The 27,304-nt window shown below is 41.0% G+C and overlaps 1 protein-coding gene across 2 annotated transcripts in view; it reads left to right on the top strand.

Annotated features, from left to right (window-relative positions):
• Positions 1-2,740: 2,740 nt before the first annotated feature.
• LOC105933105 (tyrosine-protein kinase receptor UFO) overlaps positions 2,741-27,304 on the top strand; it is a 48,582-nt gene continuing 24,018 nt past the window's right edge. Inside the window, exons 1-8 of one of the 2 annotated variants that reach the window (XM_036149889.1) lie at positions 2,741-2,882; positions 2,985-3,189; positions 10,658-10,865; positions 11,558-11,658; positions 11,739-11,921; positions 21,996-22,076; positions 22,174-22,289; positions 25,410-25,605. In XM_036149889.1, coding sequence (XP_036005782.1) covers positions 3,048-3,189; positions 10,658-10,865; positions 11,558-11,658; positions 11,739-11,921; positions 21,996-22,076; positions 22,174-22,289; positions 25,410-25,605 — 1,027 coding nt within the window. In that variant the 5' untranslated portion in view covers positions 2,741-2,882; positions 2,985-3,047. Of the gene's footprint in view, positions 3,190-10,657; positions 10,866-11,557; positions 11,659-11,738; positions 11,922-21,995; positions 22,077-22,173; positions 22,290-25,409; positions 25,606-27,304 lie in introns of both variants that reach the window. The other variant, XM_036149888.1, reaches the window with a different exon arrangement.

A 27,304-nucleotide genomic window follows, 5' to 3' on the forward strand; every position in this document is an offset into this window, starting at 1 on the left:
ACTACAATGATGTTTCAGTAAAACAGTCAAAGGCAATCCTAAACAAATATGTTTTAGGAACTCAGGCTTTCTGCACTTTTACAGTTTTCTGGGAGTTTGTTCCAGATCAGTGGAGCATAGGAACTAAATGCTGCTTCTCCATGTCTGGTTCTGGTTCTGGTTCTGGTTCTGCAGAGCAGGCTGGAGCCAGAAGACCTGAGCCAGTAATGAAACAAGCAAAATGGAACAAAACTGCAGTTCACGCGCATTCATAAAGAGCACAATTCCTTTAACGCACACATGCTGCAGAAACAAACAGTTTTCTCACCTGAAGTGAGAAACAAAGTTTACTTCTAACAGTAAAACCTAATTTCAGTTTCGACCTAGAGACGAGTTCTGTTGTTTGACAATTAAATGACAAATCCTGGTCAGTGACAACTCCTACAACCCTATCTTTTTGGAAAAAAAATAAATGTTATCTTGTAGTATTGGTAATGAATACATCCAACACCAACTGCTTACAGTGAAGCGTACACTGATTTAATCAGCTCTAAACAGCTCAAACAAATATTGTTACTCAGCCGTGTGTTTTTCTCTGAATGTGTGCAGAGCTGAAGACGCGGCAGGAATCAAGTCAGTCAGACAGTAAAACAAGTAAACATGAAAGAATAAATCCAACAAAATGCCTTAATTAATAATTTAACCAAGCAACCATAACCCAACAGCTTTTTATAATGATTATGGAAATACTAATAAACAATCATCTCTTTTTATAATAAGTCCTTGTGTTCACCAGCCACTGTCTCACTTGCAGTTTTGGAGCCTGGCCAGCAGGGGGCGGAAGAGCCCTCGGATTCACGTGGTCACCTGACTGCACTGTTTACCTTTAAACCACTGAAAGGTGTCTCTGATTTGCCCTTAAAGCCACTGGAACCTCAGCCCTGACAGGGACAGGCTTTTAAATCTACAGTTCTCAGCTGAAGGGCTGCTGTTTCCACCCGTTTCCTTTATTGTTAAATTGTTGTTTTAAATTAACACGTTTATCTGAATAGTTAGTTTGCAGCCAGTTGTACTGGATTCATGGTGTTGGGCCGAAACACTGAATCCTGAGTCGATGCCCATCCCCCTCAAAAACCCAAACATCCACTTCTTCCCTGCAGGCTCATCCAGCTTCAAAGTTTGTGTTTCTGAGTAGGGCTCCCCTCTTTTCTGTACGGGAGCCCCTCCGTGACCCTCTTCCCTCCCTCCCCGCCTCTGTCTCCTATCTGAGACCACTGCTCAGGCTCCTAATGAAAGGAAAAAATATACAATGGGGTCTTTCTCAGTCCCTCTGTGTTTCCATTAAAGACTCTGGGAACACAACACTGTCCACAGAGACACTCTTAAAGGGCCAGCGGATCTGAGAGCCAGCATCCCCCCCATTGTTTCCACGAGATGAAGAGAAACCAGCGGGCAAAACCGAAAAGTAAAAACAACAACCCTGCAGGGTGCATCATCATCCGCACAAACAGAGATATGAGTCAGGAACAGATGTGCTTATTTAGTCTGCAGCTGATGGTGTTTTGGCCAAAACAAGACCAAAGCTTTTCACTCACAGTGTTGATGACGAGGACTCAGGGCCGGCCAGAGGCATGGGCAAACTTTGTGGCCCTTCAAGGCCCTCTTAGGGCTGCCCCGCAAAATAAAGATCAGATAAGTTGGACATAACCTTGAAACCTTTAGATCAATCAAGGAATAAACAACTAAATAAAATCAAATTATTGTGTCGAATAAACAACTCGATGAAAATGAGTCAAAACATTTCAAACATTTACCAAAATGTTTAATGTAATTTTTACTGTAATTAAATATAAAAAAAAATACCAATACTAATATCAAACATCCCAACCTGATCAGGTTTATCCCAACCTACCCTTCAAGAGCCGAGGAAAGCTTTAAAGAATTTATGTAATTTTTAAGTTGATAATGTTTGAAACGAGCTCTTAGTAAATGCTATTTATTTAACGGTGGTGGAAAAGCCAACGACTCAGTTACTTATAAATTATTGCTGATCCAGCACTGGTTAAACCAGTGGTGTTGAATGTCAAACATAAGATAAAAAGTCCAAAGTGAAAAGATTGGATGAAATAAAAGGGCTGTGGTGCCCAAAGGGGCGAAAATGAAATTTGCTTAGGGCCTAAAATAAGTTTTGACCGGCCCTGTAAGGAGTTTCTGCACAAATCAGTTGATGGGATTTTTTTTATCCAGAACTTCCAACTTGGTGTAAATAGTAAATAATCAAGGACTTATTTACCCGGCCAGTCCTTTTAATAAAAGCGAAACTCGTCAGACACCTTGTAGCTGGTTTATTTGAGTTTATTCCTCATGGGAAACGAGCAGACCTGCAGTCAGTGTTGCGTTTCAAGCTTTGCAACCGTCTTGGGATCCGTGCGTAATTGAAAGAAAGAAAGAAAGAAAGAAAGAAAGAAAGAAAGAAAGAAAGAAAGAAAGAAAGAAAGAAAATGAGGGATGGTGTTGAGACAATCAACATGCTGCGGGGCTTCTCACAACCTCGCAAAGGAGGAGGAGGAGGAGGAACAACAAGAGGAGGAGGAGGGAAAGGGTTGAAAGAGCTTGAGTTGAGGAATTTCAATCCTGTTTGTAGGGGGAGAGAAAAGTCAGAGGGGGGGAGTCTGAACGAAGCGGCGGGCAGCAGAGAGAGAGAGAGAGAGAGAGAGAGAGAGAGAGAGAGAGAGAGAGAGAGAGAGAGAGAGAGAGAGGGAAGGAAAGCTCCAGGAGCAGACTGAAGGAAAGGCTGCTTTAAAAATACTCCATCAGGGGCCAGAAATAGACTTTGGACGATCTAATCAGTGGAGAGGAAGTCTGGAGCGCCTGTTGGACACAACGCCAAAGAAAACAACTTTGTAAAGCAACAACTTTGGAGCAGAAGTTAATCACCTCTTTATTTATTTATTTAAAAAAAAAAAACGAAACGGCTGAATCCGCGTCCAGCCTCTTTCCTCCAGCGGTGGACCAGCAGCTTGTCAGCATCTGTCCCAGCCAGAGCAGGACGCCGCTGGGATGCTGTGATGGAGGCTGCTTTATTCCCTCTGAAGCGCACTGTTCCAGCTGATCTGCGCGGAGGTACCATGGCGGGCTGGACGTGCGCTCTCCTCCTCCTCAGCGTCCTTTTAGCGCCCTGGAAGCCCGTCTCTGGCGGGCAGCTGTCAGGTAAGCAACCATTAATCCACGCTTTGCTTTTTTTATTGATACATTTAATTTAAATCTAAGCCTGGTCGCTGTGCAGCGTGAGTAAAAGCGGTCAGCAATTAGCCCCGCCAGCTTTTAGCTGTTCTCTCATTACAGCAATTTGCGTTGAGGGTCCCGAGCAGCCGCAACATCTGGCCAACACCAAGCAGTTTTATTGCCCTAGTAAAGATCTAGCCACACAGATGTGTAAACGGAGGGAAAATATACTTTTATTATTATTATTGTTGCTGTTGTTTTTACGGTCCTTCCGTTTAAACGAACATCCGAATTATACAGAAGAAAATGTAGATAAGCAAGATGAATATAGGACCAAACAACTTATAAAGAAATGAAATGTTTTCAAATTGAACACTATTTTAATAAATAAACTAAATAAACAAAACAGCAACTCTTCATTCACTTGTAAAAAATGGCCACAGTGTAATTTACCGTCTGTCTGGTAGTTAAAAGTTAGTTTGATGAGCGCAGAGGTTTGACGCGTCTGATTGGTGGGATCAGACTGGGAGAGCCGCTGTGATTGGTCAGCTGGTTGGACTCTGTAAAGGATGTGAACCTATCAGTTTTTCTCTCTTCCATTACCCATGTTGGACAAGTGCACGACTTTATTGTGAAATCACTCTGGAGGTTTCTTTTAGATACATAAAGTTGTTGTTTTTGATTAAATTAATTGCATTTTTTTTATTTATTTACTTTAAATGGCTGTTTGATGTAATATATGGTTACTATACACTGTTGTCTATACATAGAGAGATAATTTTCATTTACCAAGGGAAAAGCCAAGGAAACACACCTTGCCTCGTGATTTAATAATTGTCCCCCTGTTAAATTAATAAAGTAATAATTTTGATTAAATACACATTTTTGGGCTTATTTTCACCACCTGTACCTTAACCTAACAGAACCTGTCTGAAAACAGGTTCCGAGGTTTTGGTCCTGCAGCAAACAACAGTAAGAGCCACTCTCACTGTCCTGTGTCCACACTGAGCTCATGGAACGGTGGTGATCCTTTCCAGGAGTGGCTGTTTTATCCAAAATAGTCTAAAAGTGCTTTGACAACAGATTCAGGAGTTAAAAAAAAAAAAAAATTACCCAGGTCCCAGAAAAACACCTTAAGGTCTGCGGGGCTCTGTTGTTCGAGTTAAGGTCAGAGTTTGTGATTCAGTATTAAGAAAGAGATCTGACCCAATATAAACACAAAAGTCCGACTCAAATTTACCAACCAGCATCTTGACTTTAGGGAAAATGTTCTGCGGACCGATGCAACAAAATAGGAGCTTTCTGGAGGCCCTGCATCCTGTTAGATTTGGTGTAAAACTAACAGCATCTTGTGAGCATGACAGCACACTGGATGATGGTGTGACGGTACTGACCTGCTTTTCTTATTCAGAACCTGGACGACCCGCTATAATTGATGGAACAACGGATTCTGGACTGTTTTTGGGGGGATATTCAGCAGCACCATAAAGCACATTAGCCAGTGCATCTCTAAATGGGTAAAAAAAAAAGAACGGGTTTGGCGTGTCCTAGTCAAAACCTGGGTTTTTTGAGATGCTGTGATCAAAGCTTTAACTGAACATTCATGCTCAATAACCCTCCAATGGAGCAACAACAGCAGTCCAGAATCCCTCCACAGAGATGTACAAGACGCATTGCACGGCATTACAAATGCTTAATGGCATGTTGCACCCAAGGGAGACACAAGCAGTTATTAGGCTCAGGGAACAACACATTCTTCACACAGAGCCAAGTTGATCCAGAAAGTAATACCAGCACAAAGTTGGAAAGAAGCCTCCCTGAAGTAGAGGTTTCTCACTCTAACGTGTCCGTCATGCATTTAAAACACAAAGATAGCTGCAGAAATTAACGGTATATTTGCACTCCTGGCCATTTCTCTGTCTCCTTAAGTCTCGAGCACACATAAATCCAAACATGTGATTGTGATGCTGTTGTATAAAACTGCGACGTTGATTTAGATTATGAGTAAAACGTTTTTCCTCATCTTTTCTTTCTTTACTGTAACACAACCACTTTACAACTATGTGGAAGCTTTGGCATCTCAACCACTGAAATAATGATCTGAGGCATTAAGGGCAGCTGTAGCCCCTTCATACTGGTCTAATATTTTATTTCTCTGCTTTCTAATGCATAACGCTCGGAGACGTACATGGATATTGTGGATATTCGCTTCTGTTGCTAACAGTAATTAGTTATCAGTGGGTAAATCCTGCTGATTTTCCCACTTGCTGATGTTCTTGGAGCCCAGTTTTCCTCAGCCTGAGTGAAAATGTGGAGAATCCTGATTTTAAAATCCGATGCTGCAGGAATGGCGCTGTCTTAGGAAAGCAGCAATCCTGACCAGGAATGCGAAAACCTTTCCAGCATCGACGTTCCAACGAGAAAAGGCAGGCATTTCACCTGAATCCCGATGGAGTGGAAACTTTTAGTGAAAGCTTAGCTTACGCCGAGACGCCTTTCCAGTATTTTTTTTGCACTGGAAACACGTTTTTCTCTCGTCAGGGAGGCCGCGGACTTTGACAGATGTGTTGGACGTGCAGATACACTGAAACTTTTATGATGCTCAGATCCCGACCAGCAGAGCAGGAAACAAAGGTCCTTTTGCATAAATGCTGGCGTCGGACTTGTTTAACACAGAAACCAGTTAAAAGTGTGTCAGAAACGATCTGCAACCAAAGCATAAAACCTCTGAGACCTTTCAACCTCTCCATCTCTCAGAGAGCAGCACTGGACCGTCCTGGTGGTCAGACCAGCTACAAGAACGTTTCCCAGGTTCTGTTGGGTGCTGGGATCTCAAATAAGTAAAATGTTCTTAAAGTTAGTGTATTTGTCCTTGATTTGAGCAGGTAAAAAAGATTATCTGCCAATGGAATGAGTATTTTGAACCCCAAAATAAGATAATTAGATATACTGCACTTGAAATAAGGTGATGGAGATGACTTGTTCCTATTTTAAGTGCAAAAATCTTATTCCATTGGCAAATCATCTTATTTACCTGCTCAAATCAAGGACAAATACATTAACTTTAAGAACATTTTACTTATTTCAAGTTCCGTTTTTGCAGTGTGTTTTGTCCTGTGTGAGTCAAAGCCGGTCAGTGTCGGGCGCGGGAAATGATGGATGGGCCGAGAAAGAGTTCGGACTGAATGGGAGGCGCTGAAATGTGCACCAATGAATCCAGGGAATGGTATGAAAAGGGGGGGGGGGGGGAGAGAAAGGGCAAAGGCGCGGCTCCCTGTGGAAGGGAGGAATTACGCCAAAAAGTCAAAAAGCATCAGGGAGGGAATGTGAGGAGGATAAGAGCGCAGATTTAGGGAGGTATCTTTGGTATGTGTGCGTTTGCAGCGCGGACGCAGTCAGAAAGGGACAGATCGTGATGAAAGTGTCGGACCTCAGGGGGAGGTGAGGGGACAAAAGCGAGGCGACGGATTAGGCGCAGATGACTTCCTAGACAAAGGCCCCCGCACGCAAAGACACACGCAGAGTTTGCCCACTGGGTTATCTGCGTTCTCAGCGACGTTTGGTTAAAAGCAGCCGAACGATACAGCGAGGGAGAGGAGGGAGACGTTTTTGTTGAGAGAAACACTAATTCAGGGTTACTCAGATACTGGAAAGCGCTCGTCCAAGTATGAAAATAAAAGGCAAGGAGGACGTTTGATACAAAAGCCACAGAAAGAGAGAGAGAGAGAGAGAGAGAGAGAGAGAGAGAGAGAGAGAGAGAGAGAGAGAGAGAGAGAGAGAGAGAGAGAAGCACACGAGTTTTCTGGACGTCTCCAGCATCAAAAGTCCCAATTTATCATCGGGAAAGTAAACAGCGCTGATTGTTGAATCTGCAGTGTTCTTGTACCTTTAGCAGCAGAAGTATTCCCGCTGAAACCCCCCCGGGATCAAAGGTCAAAGGTTGACCGTGACGCAGATTTAGAGGCAGTTTGACAAGCTTGGGAAAATCTTCGCTGGGTTGGCTCTGTGACATAAACAACAACTATTAAAAACCTTTTTGGGGCCATTTTTTTTTTTTGTCCTGAAGTTGGCGAACAGAAGCACAGTTTGCATGCCTTGCTATAATTTTTTTCTGCTCCAAGCAGCTTTAAGCGATGCAGGAAACCCCATTTCTATTTTTACGCCGTCATAATTAGAAATCTGAGCTCAAGATGTCGGAAACTATTTCATTGGACTTATTTCGAGCGGTTCTTAAAGATAGACGACAAGCTTCTATGAAACAGTGTCACTGCTTTTAAATTGTTTTTATTGTTTTATTATTTGTGCATATGTATTAACTGGTTTTATTCTTGTAACCAGGTTGTAGTGTTTTGCAGATTTCTGCCCAGGTCCCCCTTGAAAATGAGATCCAGATCTCAACGGGGTTTACCCACTGAGCTATATAATACACTGGAGTGCTAATCACCGTCTGTTAGAACGAGTCGCTTTGAAGCCACCAGCCGCCATATTGGTACTCCCTATTTTCCTCCACTAACTAGGGAATATGTGCGCTACAGCATCGAATAATGAGGCTTTTCTCATGTTCAGGGCGGGCTTAAAACTTTTAAAATGTCAAATGCCATATAGTTTTATGTTATGTTCTAAAACTATCAAGTACTGAGAAAGTCATGTGCTGAAATATTTTGCATTTTATTCATTTAAATATATATATTTAACATTTATAAATATATAAATAACAATATACAAAAACATATATTTACATATGTGTATACATATATACATATACACATACGTATATATACATATATATATTTAATATGAATAACATGTAAAATATTTCAGCACCTAATTTCCTAGTAGTTGATAGTGTTAGTACATCCACTGACTGTAGAATTACCTGTGAAATATTTTCACACAGTCAGAAAACTGCTTGTTGTTGCAACCAAATCCTGTGGGATTCTGGGAGAGTAGGGAGGAGCAAGATGGCGGCCAGTGACTTCAGTTTTTCGGCTAAATCAGCACTCCAGTGTATTATATAGCTCAGTGGGTTTACCTGGTTAAATAAAGGAAATAAATAAATAAATGCTTCTCATTTCTGAAGGGTTCGCAGCTGTAAGCACAGCAGCAAGCGGCGCTCAGACTCATCATATTTACATTCGCTGTGTTCTGGATGTTGAGAAAGAGGTCTCTGAACACGACCCGAACTCTTCTCTGGAAAATTGATTCTGTTTAGCTTGTGCTGAACTTTGATTATCAGAAGCAGCCGCCTCTCAACAGGCGGCCATTGTCCCGAGCGCTATCAGCACCGTAGGCCAGCCTGGCTATCAGCGAAGACGCTCATCCAAGGATGTGCTGCTGGACCGACCTTGGCCACTGTGTCAGTAGTGGTGAGCGTTTGGTTTTAAAGCTGCAGTGTCCTTGTTTAAGCTCTTAAAATGCCAGGATTTTCTGTAACTCAGCATGCGTGGGTTTTAAAAAGTCAGTTGCACCAAAAACAGGCTGAACTCTATCAGTTTAAGTCCATTGCATTATTAACCAGGAGGTCAAAGGGTTCTGCGGGGGGAATAAATGCTTAATTTGTAAATATTTGAATCCCAAAGAGGCCATAAAGAGCAGTTTTTCTCTGTCCCGGTCCTTGGGAGTCTTTACGCAGCGTGTTATGGACGTTTTCCTGCTGCAGCAGACCTAACAGAAACTGGCGGGTCGTTAACAGGTCTCTGCTGAACCTGCTGACATGCTAAGGGGGTAATTCTGGTAATTCTGGGTGGAGGTGGGGGGCGTCAGGGTTGAGAAACACTGCTGTAAACCACAGCCAGGTTCACGTTTGTAATCTTTAGCAATCGCTTCTTAAAGTGTTTGCCACCTGTCCACCCATGGCCCGATACATCTCCATGATCAGGTAGTCATATATGCTTTAAACTTTGAACAAAAAAAAATGACTCAACATGATGAAAGGTGGCTGTCATGATTTTATTCAATTTAATTTTATTTCTATAGCGCCAATTCACAACCCCTGTCATCTCAAGGGTCTTTTCAAAGTCAGACTCCATCAGATCCTCCAGGTTGGTGAGAAAGTTTCCTCTCTAAGGAAACCCAGCAGGTTGCATCAAGTCTCTCCAAGCAGCATTCACTCCTCCTGAAAGAGCGTAGAGCCACAGTGGACAGTCGTCTGCATTGTTGATGGCTTTGCAGCAATCCCTCATACTGAGCATGCAAGAAGCGACTTTCTATATTAGATGGTAATAGAGGATGATCTGTTTCCCCTGATGATGTCAGAGCTAACAGAACACCAGACCAGGTGTACCTTCTATGAAGGAAAAAAATGACAAAACAAAAAGTTAAAAGCTCAAATAACAACAAGCAGTACAATACTACTGTTGACTAATACAACGTTTGTATTTTTTCCCTTTACTCTAATAAATCCTTTAATTTAAAGCAATGCAACTAAATCCATTCTACAGTCAGGTTAGTTTCTGGGTTTAAAACAGAATCCCAAACCGTTGCACACGGCTCTGTTCAATCAGCCGGGATGTGGGCGTCCACCTAAACCGACGGGTCGGACACGTTGACCATTAATCAGAAGAGCAGCCAAGAGGTCCGAGCTAACTCTGGAGAAGCTGCAGAGGACCGCAGCTCTGATGGAAGAATCTGCCAATAGTTTCACTTTTAGCTGCACGCTGCACAAATTTGGCCTTTTAGGGTAGAGTGGCAGAAGGAGAAGGCGTTCTGGAAAATAAGCCACAAGAAACTCTGTTTGTGACGTTCATGGAGGGGAAAACAGCAAACAAGGTGCTCTGGTCTGATGAACTTTCTGATCCTACGTGAAACACCAACGGGTCACCTCAAACACGGCGATGGCAGCATAGTGCTAAGGGGATGCTCTTCATCAGTAGGTACTAGGAAACTGGTCAGAGTCGAGGGGAAGATGGTGGGCCTGGTCAAACTGTGGCCTAGTCAAAGTCCACGGTTAGATCCCACTGGGAATCTGTGGTGAGACTTGCTCTTCAGATGCTGTCTATCATAGTTAGACTAAATAAAGGTATTTTTGTCCTTGTCTTGGGTTGTTAAATACAAATGCACACCGTGTTTTCCACGTTTTTGTTTGCAAAAGAATTTGAAAACCGATTCCTACTATGGTTTAGCCTTTCGAAATAAAATCCCAGTGAAATACATTAAAGTTTGTTTGGTGAAACGGCGTAAATGTCTGTGCTTTGTTTTAATAAAGCTCCTGCAGACGTCAACAGGATCAGAAAACAAAGTTCATTCAGTAATTGTGTTCATCGTTTTGCGCGGCGACTGAGTTATTTTTCTGCTCTACATAGATCCTCTTTCTCCTTCCCTTTCAGAAATCCCCGCTTTAAAACTTTTCCCCTCCTTCAGAGAGGACGGCGTGTTTATTTCACGCAAGGTTTCATTTTCCTGACTCCCAAACAGTGACGTGAACCAACCTCTTCCTCCCCCGTCTCTAACAAAGGTCTGACGTTTGAACGGAGTCCCGGCACGGTCATCTCCTCGCTGGGCAAACCGGTCCAGATGGACTGCAAGCTGAAGGGAGCCGGAGGCGAGGAGGAGCCCCCCAGCGTGGTCTGGCTGAGAGACGGCGTCCCTCTCGAGTTCGCCGACACCAACCAGTTCCAGCTGCCGACCGACAGCAACAGCTGGATCGTCATAAGCACGCTCAGGTAGGGAGCAGCTCTCTGTCAACTCAATTCAATTCAATTCAATTTTATTTACATAGCGCCAATTCATGAAACATGTCATCTCGAGGCACTTAACAAAGTCAAAATCAGTCAGATTATACAGATTGGTCAAAAATGTCCTATATAAGGAAACCAGTTGATTGCATCAAAGTCCCAACAAGCAGCATTCACTCCTGGGGAACCGTAGAGCCACAGGGAGAGTCATCTGCATTGTACATGGCTTTGCTGCAATCCCTCATACTGAGCAAGCATGAAGCGACAGTGGGAAGAAAAACCACCCATTAGCGGGAAGGAAAAACCTCCAGCAGAACCGGGCTCAGCATGAACGGTCATCTGCCTCGACCGACTGGGGTTACAGAAGACAGAGCAGAGACACAACAAGAGAGACAAACAAGCACAGAAGCACACATTGATCTAGTAATCTGTTCTACATTAGATGGTAGTAGCGGGTGAGCCGTCTTCTCTGGATCTGTCACCGGGTCCGGCTCAGACGTCTGGGGGTCCGTCGTTCCTGCTCTTGTCTAGTTCCGCTTTCTGCACCTGCTTTGAAGCTGGATCGTGCAAAACGCTCGACGAAAGTTGCTCTGAAATAAATGAACATATAAATCCTTTCCAGGTCAGGTTGTTGTTTTATCTGCTACCAAACCTTCATATCATTTATATCCACCCTACAGCATCAAGAAGGTCCAGCTCCCTGACATGGGCTCCTACAGATGTGCCGTCCAGTCAAAAGGCAATCAAACTTTGTCCGAGGAAGGGCGCATTCAGCTGGAAGGTAACCAGCCAGAACCCTCTGAGCGACGCGGTTATGTCTGGACCGCAAAAAAAGAGCTGACTCAGCTACTCTCTTCTCAGGCCTTCCCCATTTCTCCGTGGAGCCCCACCACAGGTCCACAGTGGCCAACGTGTCCTTGAGTCTGAGATGCGTGGCCCACGGACCCCCAGAACCGGTCAAGATCATTTGGCTGCAGGACGGGGCGCCGCTGAACTCCCTGGGCGACCCCGTGGCGTTGTCCCCTTCAACACTCAACCTCACAGGTAGAAACTGTCCCTGGAAGTGGCGCCGTATGCTCTTAGTTTTGATCAGGACGAATTTACAGCCTCGTGCTTGAACGAAACTCTCAGCGCTACAATGATTAAGTTACCAGGACTCAGACTGTGTTCCCATCAGACTTTCTTAGATAAACTGTTGTTTTTTTGCAGCACAAACTCCTTTAAAAATTATCTTGGTCTTCACTTTCTTCATTTGTTCCCAGAGTATGGATATAACACATGCTTTAATCAGCTTTTGATTAGTCCGTGGAGAAATAAAGTTTCCGTAACTTTTTAAAACAGTCACAGGACAGTGAACACACACTGCAAAAATAGACCTAAGAATAATAATTTTTTTCTTTAAATTAAAGTATTTGTCCTTGATTTGAGTAGATAAATAGGACTATTTGCCAATGGAATAAGATTTTTGCACTTAAAACAGGAACAATTCATCTCCATCACCTTATTTCAAGTGCAGTATTTCTAAGTATCTTATTTTAGGGGTAAAAATACTCATTCCATTGGCAAATAATTCTATTTACCTGCACAAATCAAGGGCAAATACAGTCATTTCAAGAAAATCTTACTTATTTTTAGTTCTCTTTGATCATTTAGCTTGTAAAACTCACCTTTTGTAGCAAATACACTACAAAAAGAGAACTAAAAAAAAAAGTAAAATATTCTTGAAATTAATGTATTTGCTCTTGATTTGAGCAGGTAAATAAGATTTTTTGCCAATGGAATGAGTATTTTTACCCCTAAAATAAGATAACTAGATATACTGCACTTGAAATAAGATGACAGAGATGAATTGTTCCTATTTTAAGTACAGAAATCTTATTCCATTGGCAAATAGTCTTATTTACCTGCTCAAATCAAGGAAAAATAGTTTCATTTCAAGAAAAAAAATAATTTTTTTAAGTGTATTTTGCAGTGTAACTGTAAATCAGTGTATTTTTATAAGGCTCTCACTGCAAAAAGGGATCTAACAGTAAGGACAATTTTCTTGAAATTAGTATATTTTTCCTTGATTTGAACAGCTAAATAAGACTATTTGCCAATAGGATGAGTATTTTTAACCCCTAAAATAAGATTATTAGCTGTTCTGCACTTGAAATAAGATGATGAAGATGAATTGTTCCTACTTTAAGTGCAGCAATCTTATTCTATTGGCAAATAGTCTTATTTACCTGCTCAAATCAAGAAAAAATACAAACATTTCAAGAAAACTTTACTTATTTTGAGTTCCCTTTTTGCAGTGCTCCGCCTGGGAGGGTACGGCAACGGGGGCGGAAAGAGCACTTGACCTTTCAGTAGGTTCTCTGGGCACCGCGTAACGTCTCTTTTAACACGTAGTCAGGCAGAAGTTACTTTCTGACATGCATTATCTGATTTGCTATTACTGTAAAGGACTTTGTCGCCATGTACTGGGAACTTGCATTTGGTCATCATTTGCTTAAAATCGTCTGGTCAAACCTGGATAACTGGAGATATTTATTCTATTTGTAAAAATGCGCCGAAAAAAAAACACGTTTTCAAAGCTTTTCTTTTGGACATGAGGTAAATATTATGTTGTTGTTTGGTTGCAGAAGAAGAGGCTCACCCAGATCGCCACTCCCTGCTGCTCTGTAGTGGCTTTTTCTCTCTCTCACTTTATTAGTCTCTGGCATGATTGTGCAGGATTTTCGGTTCACTTCTCTTTACAACGTTGCTTCGGTTCCTGGAGATTTTAGGCTATAGTTTATTTTGCACGACTCTCTCGAGGTCCCGCCACTTCATTTTAATAACCCCCTCAGATGGTGTGAGGGTCGCTGTAACAACAGGATTCTTCTGGTTTTTAGCCGTTCTGCTGTAGTTCTGCTGCTGCATTGGGGATCCTTGTGCAGCAATGACCCAGTACAGGCAATTATTATTATTATTATTATTATTATTATTATTATTATGACCCAGTTCAGGCAACGTTCAGCTGTCAGATGGACGGCCTCGCATCTGACTCTAGAAAACTTTGGTATACAGAGAAGACATGGTGTAGATTTACTTTGTTTTAATTATTGCTCATTTTAAAGAATGGTCTGCCTTGAGGTTTTTATTATTTTTATGATGTTAAAATGAAATAATAAAAAACCTTGAACTCTGAGTTCGCATCAATGTCAATGACTGCAAGGTACAAAAAGGCAGCAAAACAAGCCCCAATCATCACTCATCCACCACCGTGCTTGGAAGTTGGCACTAGGTGTTGTTAGCAGGACAGCTGCCAGTCTTGGTTCGGCCTGGGGCAGGACAATCACTAATGGGCCCCCATGGCTTTCTGTAACTAGTAGAAAAATGTAAAAATAATTAACCTAACCCTGTTCTCCCAGTTCTTTACTCTGGAGAGGCCCTCTTCCGTTATTGATGACTTCAGCACCTCCAGCATCTGTAATCTCATCATATTTAACAAAAGTCATTAAAATATAATATTTAAAGGCATACATATAACTGCATCTTCTCCCTTACATCCCTTATTCCCACTCCTATATGCTCCATAGTTTGGATTTGTTTTGTTTTCATGCTTCGAACAGGTTGTAAACAAAATCCCTGCCTTAGAAGCTAACAGTAGCTAAAAAAAAGCTATAAAATAAGTTTTCAAAAAAAGTTAAATAAAGAAAAGTCCATCCATCCATTTATTAACACGTCTATCACGAGGGGTGCTGGGGCCTAGCTATAAGGAAAAGTCAATTATCTCTATTATTTTCTTGTTTCCTGTGCTAGAGTACATCAGGAAATGAAAGTGCTGCTGTCTCACTAAATAAACCCTAAATAAACCCTGCAGACACGTTTTCTGTTGTTGCTCAGTTAGTTTGATTTGTAAGGCGGATAGATGAAATAAAACCATGATGTGCTGCAGGACACGACCATGAAGTAAAAATATATATAAAATAACTAATTTAAATAAAAAAATATTCAAGAGGAAAAAAAAACGATTAATTTAATTGATGTATGCATCTAGTGTTTAATTAAAATAGTATAATAATAAAGTTGCCCTGCAATAGAGTGCCGACCTGTCCAGGGTGTACCCCACCCCTCCTGGCCCTTGACAGCTGGAGATAGGCACCAGCAACCCTCAAAATATTAATTTTAAGACAATTTAAACCTACTGAAAATCGAATAACACCCTAGAGGTTTTCTTCATAAACAGCCATACTGTATTTAGAAAACATAACCTGAAAGTTAGAGGGTCCATTTCAGGTGCAGCTTTGCTCTCCTCAGTTATGCTGACATATGTTCATATTTCTACTGGCAATTCCCTCAAAACAATACGTACTTGTGAAGTGGCAAAGAGTCTGAGATGTTGCATTTTGGGTTCTTTCGTTCACTGAGCATCGTGCCGTCTGGCTTTGGGGTAAATTTGCTAGGTTGTTCACTTCTCCAGAGATTGCCAGCTGTCTTAGATGTTTCCCATTTGGGAATAATTTGCACTATAGAAGGATGAAATTTAAATGGTTGCCTTTATAACCCTTACCACACTGCAAAAACGGAACTAAAAATAAGTCAGATTTTCTTGAAATGAGTGTGTTTGTCCTTGATTTGAGCAGGTAAATAAGATGATCTGCCAATGAAATGAGTATTTTGACTCCTGAAATAAGATTATTAGATATTCTGCCCTCTAAATAAGATGATGGAAATACACTGCAAAAACAGAAATAAAAATAAGTAAAATTTTCTTTAAATGAGTGTATTTGTCCTTGATTTGAGCAGGTAAATAAGATGATTTGCCAATGGAATAAGATTTTTCCACTTAAAATAGGAACAATTCATCTCCATCATCTTATTTCAAGTGCAGGATGTCTAATTATCTTATTTTAGGGGCAAAGATACTCATTCCATTGGCAAATAATCTTATTTACTGGCTCAAATCAAGGACGAATAGACTAACTTTAAGAAAATTTTACTTGTTTTAGATCCGTTTTTGCAGTGTAAGTTGTTCTTATTTTAAGTACAAAAATCTTATTCCATTGGCAAATCATCTTATTGACCAGCTCAAATCAAGGAAAAATACACTAATTTCTAGAAAGTTTGACTCGTTTTTTTTTGTTTTTGCAGTGCAGATTTATGGGCAGAAATCGTGTTTTTTTTTTAAAGATGATTGCTTATGTCTCCACAGCTTATGGTTGTCCTTCAGAGCTAAAATGAAAAATACAAAACTTCTGCCTGTATAGGAGTGGTTTTATTGTGGTGATTGTTTTATCAAGTGCATTTGATTAGCAACACCTCGATGCTACCTTCTGCCAGTGGCCCCATCGCTCACATGGCTGCATTGACGGTCTTTGGCTGTAAAACGAGACGCTGATTATTTTATTCAGTCTGTAGTTTGAGCTGAAACTAGCAAGTCAGGTCATTACGAGACACAAACAAACTGAGATGCTTTCACAGCATTTCGCTCCGCTGCTTGAGGTTGGTGCACTGCAAAAACGGAACTAAAAATAAGTAAAATTTTCTTATAATGAGTATATCTGTCCTTGATTTGAGTGGGTAAATAAAATTATCTGCCAATGGAATAAGATGTTTGCACTTAAAATGGGAACAATCCATCTCCATCATCTTACTTCAAGTGCAGGATGTCTAATTATCTTATTTTAGGGGTCAAAATACTCATTCTATTGGCAGATAATCCTTTTTACCTGCTCAAATCTAGGACAAAAACACACATTTTAAGAACATTTTACTTATTTTTAGATCCGTTTTTGCAGTGTGAGGCTTTGTTTGGCGAAGAAGCTGGAAATGTATGGCCAGTGGAACGGGAACTGTTGCACTATGACTGGCAATAGTTTATTTTTTTTAAACTGTGGTGGTGGGAGGTGGGACAAAAACCATAACCTTCAAAATAATTTCTTATTTTCCGTAGAGCCAGTTTAGGGTCAAGTAGGGAATTTACAAAGCGTTTGAGGAGCAGAAGCACGAACAAGTCCGTAAATATATTCAGCAGACGCATTACTAGTATAGTGTTGGGTTAACGCCACACAGATTTTTAATGACCTGCTCCCAACACCGTACAGGAACTGTGTTACAGAGACTTCCAGAAAGTACTTTAACGGCTAAGGCAGCCACGCTCCCCTGGGAGACATGGTTGAAACAACGCCATCTGATTCATTTTACGGGCCTGCTGCGTGGTTGTGGGTGAAAGCAGGGCAGCCGACATGAGACGGACAGCCAGCAGGTACAGAGACGTAAGCTCTGCTGCCCAGTAGCTGCCGGGTTTTTAGTCCAGCGGCAGGAGGAAAGGCTGAGTCAGAGGGGAAGGCAGCGGCACCGGCTGATGAATGAAGAATCCGCTTTGAGTCATCGTAGCCGGCCGCCTGCTCGATGGTCTGGATTTATTTGACGGTCTCCCACACTCATATGTTGGGAATGGACAGCTGTGCTTGCAGGCCACAGATTAAATCAGGTTGAACACAAACATCCATGCTGAAGAAGCCCATGCAGACGAACGGCAGTGACACATGCTCCTTTGTACTACTTCCTCCTTTTCTTTTTGTTTTTCAAGCCTTGATAAGAGACATCATGTTTTTTTTGTTATGTAGTAGATCCTACTGATGATTTTAACACACCGAAAGCACAATTAAGTTTCACACTTTGAATTAAAACTATAGTTTGTACTCCTGTTCAGAAACACTTTTGTTGATGATACTGGGTAGAATGCTCCTTCCATCCTGATAGTAGTAAATACATTATGTATTAAAAAAAAGATCCCTGTTATAGCTGAAGGCCTGTAAAACTTCTGACCTGTCACTGCTTTTCGCACCGAATTGCAGGGATTGCGGTTTTGTTTCATGCGCTCACCCCCCCCTGTCCCCCTAGTTCTGGGGGTATCACCTTATCTATTGGTTGTCCCACATGCCAATCATTCTGACGCGCTCACATAATGCCAGTGTTACGTTCCTCGTTAGTTTCCACTCGCTGGCTGACTAGTGTTTATGTATAGTTAGCTTAGCCGTTAGCTTTGGTGTTAGCCTTTCACTGTAGCTCCGATGCTCTCACCGTAAACTTTGAAAATGGCTGAGAGTCGCAAGAAGGAGACCGCGTTCAGGTTTATGAGAGGAAGCGGAAGGCCTCAGTAGAAAGAAGTAAGACCAAAGTGGATTTGGGAAAAAAAATTCACGCAATCGCCCTGAGGAGCGGAAAGTAGCAGGGAAGACGATCTCATGCATGTGCATTTATTCAAAAAGGGAGTTGAGGACACTTCCAGAAATATTGTAGACTGTACCTTTAAGCTGCTGAGTAGTTAGAGATGATATATAGAATATATGAGAATATGGTAGCTTTGAAGGTGGATTATGTGGGGCAATTATGAATAGTTATTGACTTACTTGCTGTACAAAACCAGTAAGAGTGATTTTGTATGTTCAGAGACGATTCCTTATGAAGGACTCATACTTGGGCTCATTTAAAAGCAAAATTTTACCAGCTACAATAATCAATCATTACTGTCTGAGCAGTGCAAAGAAAATCCTTGTTAGGTATCTTAAAAAATTGCTACTTTAGCATAGTAGAGGTTACTTTAAATGCTGTCAACAATGTATCACCGAAATTATATTCATGTTGCATCACAGAGCCACAAATGTCAGGAACATGACATTTTGAGGTGTTTATCTGATAGATCAGTGCTGGGAGGGTGAAGTGTGTCTTGTATCTAAATTTAACGGAAGTACAATTTTTAATGTGTGTCAAATTCTGCGAATATGGTTTGACTTTAACTGTGTGCACTGATCATTGACTAAGCAACACCTACCGTCAGAACAGCCAAAGAACATTCTGGGAAAGATCCCGGACAGGACCCCAAGTTTTTGTAGGATAGACGAGCACAACAACTAGAAATTACAAGAAATGAAGAGACAAAGACAAAGAAATAATCGTTTTACTATTAATGCAAGCAAAAGACTAAAATCTGAGAAGCAATACACAAGTCCAAGTTGAAAGAAAAACAAAAGAGTACTCTAAGTAGCTGTTAGCTTGACTCCTCTATAACTTTTTTGATAGTCTCAAGACGGTGGCTGCCTTTTCTGCTTTTTTTTTTTTGTTCTTTAAATTGAATATGGATCTTTTTTTTAAACTGAACCTGATTATAGATTCTGCAAAAGATTGTTTTACGTTAAGCATGAATGCCCCTTCTAGTAAAGCCCTTTAACATATTAGAGGTTCCCTATGCTTATTGATCCCAATCTGTCATCCAATTAAAGCAAGAACAATGTCCTCCAGGCAGATTTGCTCAATACTGTGACCACAATGAACAAGATCCTGATTTCTCTTTGTGTCAAATGTGACATATTCTGCTGGGAAGCAGAGTTAATCTGTGGTTTGCTGATGGGGAAGGAAAGAAATGCGGGAGCATGTGGCTTGATTGAGAAAGCCCGATGAGCTGTCTTCCCCTCTCTGTTCTTCCTCACCAACAACCCCTCGCTTCAGTCAGCGAGGATCGTACCCCCTGTTCTTTTTCCGGCCTCGGCACAATGGAGGCTTGGTGCCGCCGGCGCAGGACACCGTGATCCTGTGCTAGCCCTCAGTTTGTGGCCGATCGGCGATGTTGGGCTGCTGGATGACAGAGATGAAACTTGTGTGTGTGTGTGTGTCTCAGGCTGTTTTTGTGTTATGGAATGTGTCGAGTGTGTGAGCCCGCTGTGAGTCACTGTTGTGAGAGGATTCTTTCTCTGTTGAGAGTCAGAATGTGTCGCAGTGTTGTCCCCTTCAGAGGAGCCCCAGGCATGCAGGGGCGGCCGTCCTTCACCTAGACCCCGGCGCCACACCAGAAAGTTACACTGCTACATTTTCACAGTAACAAACCTCTAAAAGCGTAAGGAACAAAGAATCTGCAGTTTAAATTTGATCTATTCAAGACACTTAAGCGAGGGTTTTGGTCTTTGAGTCGGATCCGTTGGTACCCTGTCATGAACAGCTTCATTTAAATCTTGACAAATAATGTTAAGAAGGAAATCCTGGGAAGAGCAAATTTAAATTTCACACAGAGGCTGCTGCATGCTAAATTATCTAGTTAAGCACTGCAAAAAGGGAACTAAAAGTAAGTCAAATTTTCTTGAAATTTGCTTGATTTGAGCAGCTAAATGCGACTATTTGCCAGTTGAATGAGTATTTTACTCCCAAAATAAGATAATTAGATATCCTGCACTTGAAATAAGATGATGGAGATGAACTGTTCTTATTTTAAGTGCAAAAATCTTAGTTACCTGCTCAAATCAAGGAAAAATACACTAATTTCAAGAAAGTTTTACCTGCTTTTAGTTCCCTTTTTGCAGTGACGAGGTCTGCATCTTTAGACATTACTGGTGTTCAGGGTCTCTGTCGTTCTCTGTGTGTTTGATGTTTTCCCAGGCAAGTCTTCCATAATGTTGACTTGTTTCATTTTCAGGCCTTCAGGGATGTTTACCTTGAGAAGGATATCCTCTAATTAACTCCTCCTCTGTTTGAAACGTAGGCTATCATTCCTGAACTGCTTCTTACCGGGTGTTTCTCTCTATTCTGCTGCAGGGAGAATCTTTATCAGGCAGATTTGAGCAAAACACAGAAATGAAGGGTGAAAAAAACAGAAACCGTGAAGAGATTTTATAGGAGAATATCTAAGATGTGTTTTTTTTTAAAGAAAATTAGCATTTTTAAATAATTTCTGATGATTATTTTGAATGTAGAAAGTTAAATATGTAGAAAGTTTTTTTTTTTTTTTTTTTTACCTCAAAAGCTCTGTTTCAAATGCTGGAAACAGTTTAAACTTTTGTTGTCGGTTTATTTTACAGACTTCCATTTGGGATTTATATATTCTTTAAAGAATATTGAAGACAATGAAAAAAAAAACTAATATATTATCCAACTTTTTCACAACTGAAAGTTTATTGTCCAAATCTTACAGGTTCCTCTATCCTAGAACAAACAAGTAACTCTCTGGGAATGTAAGCTTTACTTTCCTGAACTTACAGCTTACTATTTAAGATTGTGGTTTGATATTTTATGGTACCTCTGTGGAGCTAAAGATTTCTTTTACAGCTTTCTGAAGGAGATGAGACTTTATTATGAGGTGATTTGTAAAGTAAACTAGATGAAGTTATACGGTACTTTCCAAAACTTGTAGGTTACTTTCCACATTCTACAGGTTACTTTCGACCATTGGGATGTTAGTTTACCGTAATGTTAGGGAGAATTATGTAAACCTTGTACTTTTCAGAACTTTATTTTGGGATCCTGACAGACCTGAGACTTTCTGACACATACAAGATATATCAGCAACCTAAAGTCTACTTTGCAGATTTTACAGAAAACGCAGATTATTTTCAGGCATCGGGCTTAATTATGAGCTGATTTGTTTCTAATCGTCTCCTTTAAAGCCTTTGTTTTGTTTTTTAGTTTTCTTGTATATGAATTGCCTCAAAACGCTTACTTTTGTGTTTAAGTGACATTTTAATGTCATTCTTCCCATTTTATTATCTGTTTTCTATCAACTATAGCACTTTGATTTGTTGGAGACGTAAAGTGTATTACAAATAAAATCTGATGTTACAGATAAAAGGAGAACCTTCTGAAACTTAAAGGGTACTTTTTCAGAAGTGATGTTATGGGCTCAATGTCTTCTACTTTATTTTTATATATGATGCTTTTAACAAGTTGCAGCTTTCTTTTAGTGGCTGGGTTGTAGTGTGTAGGCAATGTTTAACTGGAAGCATCCTTAAATTTGTAGGGTACTTTTTGGAAACTATGTGTTACTTTACAAGACGTACTTTAGAGGATCAGGTTGTATTATGAGGCGGTTTGTAAGGGGAAACTTTCCACACTCTTTCTTTGAGAGAAGGAAAGATTTCACGCTGGAAATAACTGTAAATTATTTCCCTGAAAATGTTGCTTCATAATCAGGTGGGTGTGAAGACGGTTCTCCTCACACTTGTCTCGACTCGGCGTGAACTTTCTCAGAGTTTCTCACGTTGATGCTGCTTCCCGCTCACAGAGCTCGGGGCACGGGTCTCAGTTTTAACGAACTGACGCGGTTCTTTCTCCCATGGGCATAATTTTTTTTTTCCTTCTCCTTCTTCTTCTTCCATCCAGGTCTGAACAGAACCAGCAGTTTCTCTTGTGAAGCTCATAACCAGAAGGGCGTGGCCACCTCTGGGTCTGGAACCATCACTGGTGAGTGTCCCTCTGGTTTAAAGCCTCTCTGTTGCACAGCTGCCCTGCTGTAGGCCGTGTTTCCATCCGCTCCTCTGCTTTGGTGTCTCTGCTGTAGTTCTGCCATCCCCGCCTCACAGCGTGGCGGCCGTGGAGATCGCTCAGACCGCCCTTCGCTTATCGTGGCAGCCCGGTTTTGGAGGCGTCTACCCGATAATCCGCTGCTCTGTTCAGGTGGGCCTGGTCGCTCTCTGACCTGGATGTTAAACATTCACCCCCCCCTCTCCCTGCTTTATATTTGCAGAATTGATTACAGATTGAGCCTAGTTTTAAAGAAAAGGAAGACTCCTTTTTGTTGCCCAACTTGTGCTGTACCCCTCCCTGCTTTCTTCATGCGTGCACGGATCAGGTTTCGCTCTGGGAAAGTGGCCTCCTGGACTAATCTCATGTAGCACCACTCCCTCTCCTTGTGTCTGGCTGCCACTATCCAGCTCTCTCCACCGCTCTCGTAGCTGAAAGGAGGAAAGGGTTTTTTTTTTTTCTCCTGGAAAAAAAAAAAGCGAGCCTTGCAGCACCACCCCTAATCGTCTGGTTCTAATAAAGCTGCCCCTCACCCCCCCCCATCCCCCTTCCCCACAGGGGGAACAAGGCAATGGGGCCGGCTTCAGCAGAGCGGGGCAAAAAAGAATCTTTAACAGTTTATTGTGCCGAGAGGAGCGACATGAAAAGCAGAAAGGCTTTCACTGTGCCACATGAAAGGCAGCAGGAAAAAAAGGAGAGGACAAAGGAGAGAGTGAATGAAGACGGGGAAGCAGTGACAGCAGGTAGTGTGGCTCCGAGCCGCTCAGGGGACGCCTGACTCAGGCCTGATTCACTCGCTTTACGGGCCGGCAGTGATTCACGCTGTTGTTTTTAATCCAACCATTCACACAACTTCCTAATTCTTCGAGTCACGCCACGAGGAAATGTTACGCGCCTGCAGTGCCTCTTACTGCACTGCAAAAACAGAACTAGAAATAAGTAAAATGTTCTTAAAATGATTGTATTTATCCTTGATTTGAGCAGGTAGATAAGACTATTTGCCAATGGAATAAGATTTTTGCACTTAAAATAGGAACAACTCATCTCCATCATCTTATTTCAAGTGCAGGATGTCTAATTATCTTATTTTAGGGGTCAAAATACTTATTCCATTGGCAGATAATCAATTTTACCCACTCAAATCAAGGATAAATACACTAACTTTAAGAACATTTTACTTATTTTTAGATCCATTTTTGTTCACGGTTTAAAAACCTGCATCCTCCACTGCAAAAACAGAACTAGAAATAAGTAAAATGTTCTTAAAATCTGTGTATTTATCCTTGATTTGAGCAGGTAAATAAGATGATTTGCCAATAGAATAAGAATTTTGCACTTAAAATAGGAACAATTGATCTCAATCATCTTATTTCAAGTGCAATATGTCTAATTATCTTATTTTAGGGGTCAAAAGACTCATTCCATTGGCAGATAATCTTATTTACCTGCTCAAATCAAGGATAAATACACTAACTTTATGAACATTTTACTTATTTTTAGATCCGTTTTTGCAGTGTCATCAGCTCCCATCCTCCTAATGTAGCCGCGTCTGTGCGCCGTCTAAGGAGCAGCAGCAGCACAATGGTCTGGACAAACAACTTTAATGTGGTTTCTGGGACTGCTGCAGTGAAGATTTTCTTTTCCTGTCGTGTGTTCCCCTTTTAAGAAAATGTGTTTACAGCTCAGAGTTTGCCGAGACAGCAGGTTTCTGCCTCGGCTTTCCAGTTGACGAGTTCAGCTTTCGGTGCACCTCGCTGAGCGAGGGCCGCGTTCAGCAGGTTTTATGGCAGATGAATTAGCGCTTAATGACGCCTCCCACTGTCCCAGTCAACGTAATGGAGCAATCCATGCAAATCCTGCAAATACAGCGCGTGCATGAAACGATTAGGCTATAAAGGAAAACATTTACAGCTACAATGTGAACAAAAAGTCATAAAAAATACATGAATCTTTCATCGCAGCAGCAGGATCTCACAGTAACCTCAGCATTTAATTTGAGTTCATTTATTCTCTGTTAGAAATGTGTTTTTTTAAGATAATTACCAGTGTCAGACTCTTTAGTGCTCTGCTGTTAATGCATTCTACCATCCTTCCATCCCTTCCCATAACATGCCACAGAGTCCTGGATCCTCGCTTAACGACTCCTTTCTTCAACTCACCTTACTTGCTTCCTAGTTAAAAAAATAAATAAAAAAGATTTAAAGTTGGGCACTGAAATGGCTACAGAGGAAGTTTGATTTCTGGATCTGAGCATCTATTTCTGTCTAGATTTGGTCACGTGTTTATGATTATTATCCCGCAGAAAGACCCCATGATGAATCATTTAAAGTTTTTCTGCCACAGGTCGCTAGATTTACATTTAAACGTTCTTGTATTTAAAAAAGAAAAAAGTCCAATAAGATGGTTCCCCAGGACTTTAGAAGAGAAATGGTGTTTGTTGCCATTTTCTGAATCATGACTGTCAGCATCCATCGCCCAACTTTAATCTCATGTTCTCTTGTCTTTCCTATTTTAAAGAGTGAAAATAGGAAATTGGCTTCTCTGTCATCTGACATTTATACCCCTGGGAAACTCAAAGTTATTAATCAAAAATTAAAAAAATTCTTAAAACTGGTAAACTCAAAACAACAACAACAAAAAAACAAACAAACAACTAAAGTATAAAATTAAAAACATGTTTAGGTGAGATTTATTTTTACAGGACTTTTTACATTACCTGTACCATAGCAATTATTTCTTATCATGGACTTTTTTTAAATTCACTGAATAAATCAAATTAAGAGCTGAATTTTTAGCTTTTTGACAATATATTTATTTATTTAATATATTTTTTTTCTTTTACAGATTACCCTGTATTGGATTATATAGTATTATATTAATGTGTTATTAAGTTCTTCTGTGTGTAAAAGCTTGGAGCTGAAACCTGTTACCAACTTTAAACCAGATTGTTTTTCTCAACATATAAACTTTACCTTACTGCTCTTTTACCCTCAAATTATTGTAGACATCCACAAGTTACTTTAAACAACAAACCCTTTGACATCACATTTTTGTATCCAAAAGTTAATCTTATGCAGTTACTGTTTTTAATTCATCCTTCAGTTTGATAGGAAGTGTTTTGTTTAAGTGTTTTGATTTCAGGGGCAGCAGTTGTTCCTGTTTTGGCCCTGGAGCCACAGCAGACAGATAAACCCCCCCGCATGGACGGCTGCGGCGACTAAGCCCAGCAGAAAGACCGCAGCGACTTAACGCTCTGCTATCTGAACGTTCCAGGCCAGACAGCTGGGAGATTCCTTCGCTTCAGACTCCGATAAGACCGTCCACGACCAGAAGGTGAACATCCCACCGGCCACCCACCTCATCCAGGACCTGGAGCCTCACACGCTCTACGCCGTCAGGGTGGCCTGCGCCAGCAGCCAGGGGCCGTCTGATTGGTCGCCCTGGGTGGAGCTCCGCACACAGGAAGGAGGTGGGTGTATTGAGGGGAGAGATGTTTGTGTTCCTCCCTCTTGATGGCCAGTCTAGAAGCAGTTTAAGGCCAAGGCTGTGTTGTATCTTCTGACTGAGCTGCAGGTTGCTCCCTTTTCCGCTTCGGCTGGACGGATGGAGGCTGCAGCAACAGCAGCAGGTGCAAAGAGGCTCCTGTGCAGCGAAGCTTTATCTCTACCAACACGTTTAGGCACAGCGACGGTTTCTGTTGAGCGCTGAAAAGAAAGAAAGCGACCGGCTTTTCCTGAAAAACTCGACTTCATGTTGATTTGCAGGATTCCTGATGGGCGCGGCGTCAGTTTCCTTTGACGAAGTGAACTTCAGTGTTTTCCCTGATAAGGGACGTAAATAACTCCTTTTCACATTTAAGATGATTGGATCTAATGAATAGGCATGATTCGTGCTGATACCGTGGCTTAGGTGCATGTCGATTGTTTCACTTTGCAAACAAAGGTCTGTTTGGTTGAGCTGAATAAGCAGTTTCACACAAAAATGGAACTAAAAATAAGTAAAATCTTCATAAAATTAGTGTATCTGTCCTTGATTTGAGCAGGTAAATAAGATTATCTGCCAATGAAATAAGATTGTTGCTCTTAAAATAGGAACAACTCATCTCCATCATCTTATTTCAAGTGCAGGATGTCTAATTATCTTATTTTAGGGGTAAAAATACTCATTCCATTAGCAGATAATTGTATTCACCTGCTCAAATCAAGGACAAAAACACAAGTTCTAAGAACATTTTACTTATTTTAGGTCCATTTTTGCAGTGCAGACACGTGAAAGGGTTCGCCGTCACAGAAGGTCTTCTGAAAAGCTTCGTCAGTGTTTAGAACTCAGCGACCACTGGGTGGGATTTGGGGCTGGAACCTGGATGTGATCTTTTGTCTGACTTTTGTCTTCTGGAGAGCAGAAGTTACAACCCTGTTAGTTCACAGCTTCATTGGAGAAGAACAGCTTCCAAAACTATTGGCACCCTTAGTAAGAATGTGTGGAAAAGCTTAGAAGGAAGATGTTTTACTGCAGTAGCATCATGTTAGACGGGTCACTGTGTAAAGAATCCAGCATTAACTGGTTTCTGCTACATCCCATGTGATAAAACAATCCCACGTTATTAAATGGTTTAGTAACTATTTAATAGGTGCAACACACTGCAAAAATGGAACTAAAAATCAATCAAATTTTCTTGTAACAAGTTTTTTTTTTTGTATTTGTCCTTGATCTGAGCAGGCGAATAAGACATTCTGCCAATGGAATAAGATTTTTGCACTTAAAACAGGAGCAACTCATCTCCATCATCTTATTGCAAGTGCATTATATATAATTATCTGAAAATACTCAAATTACTTTGGCAGATAAGATTATTTACCTGCTCATATCCAGCCAGTGGCGCCTCCAGAAACCTTTCTTAGGGGTGGCAAGATGGGTCCATTTAAATGCTTGGGGTGGCACTGAAACTAAAAGCCATAATTTCAGGATTTTATTCTACTGTTGTAGTAACGCTGCCTGTAGAAAACTATTTTAAAGACTTAATTAAATGCCCACTAACATCTTTTGGTTTATTGTTAGATTTTTTTTATGTTACTAATGATCTAATATGCATATACCAATAATAGTACAGTTAACATTTTGAGTTGAACAACAATTCCTTATTATTGTGTAATTATTTTAGGAATTAG

The sequence above is a fragment of the Fundulus heteroclitus genome, chromosome 18 (genome assembly GCF_011125445.2).
Source record: "Fundulus heteroclitus isolate FHET01 chromosome 18, MU-UCD_Fhet_4.1, whole genome shotgun sequence".
Taxonomy (NCBI): Eukaryota; Metazoa; Chordata; class Actinopteri; order Cyprinodontiformes; family Fundulidae; genus Fundulus; species Fundulus heteroclitus.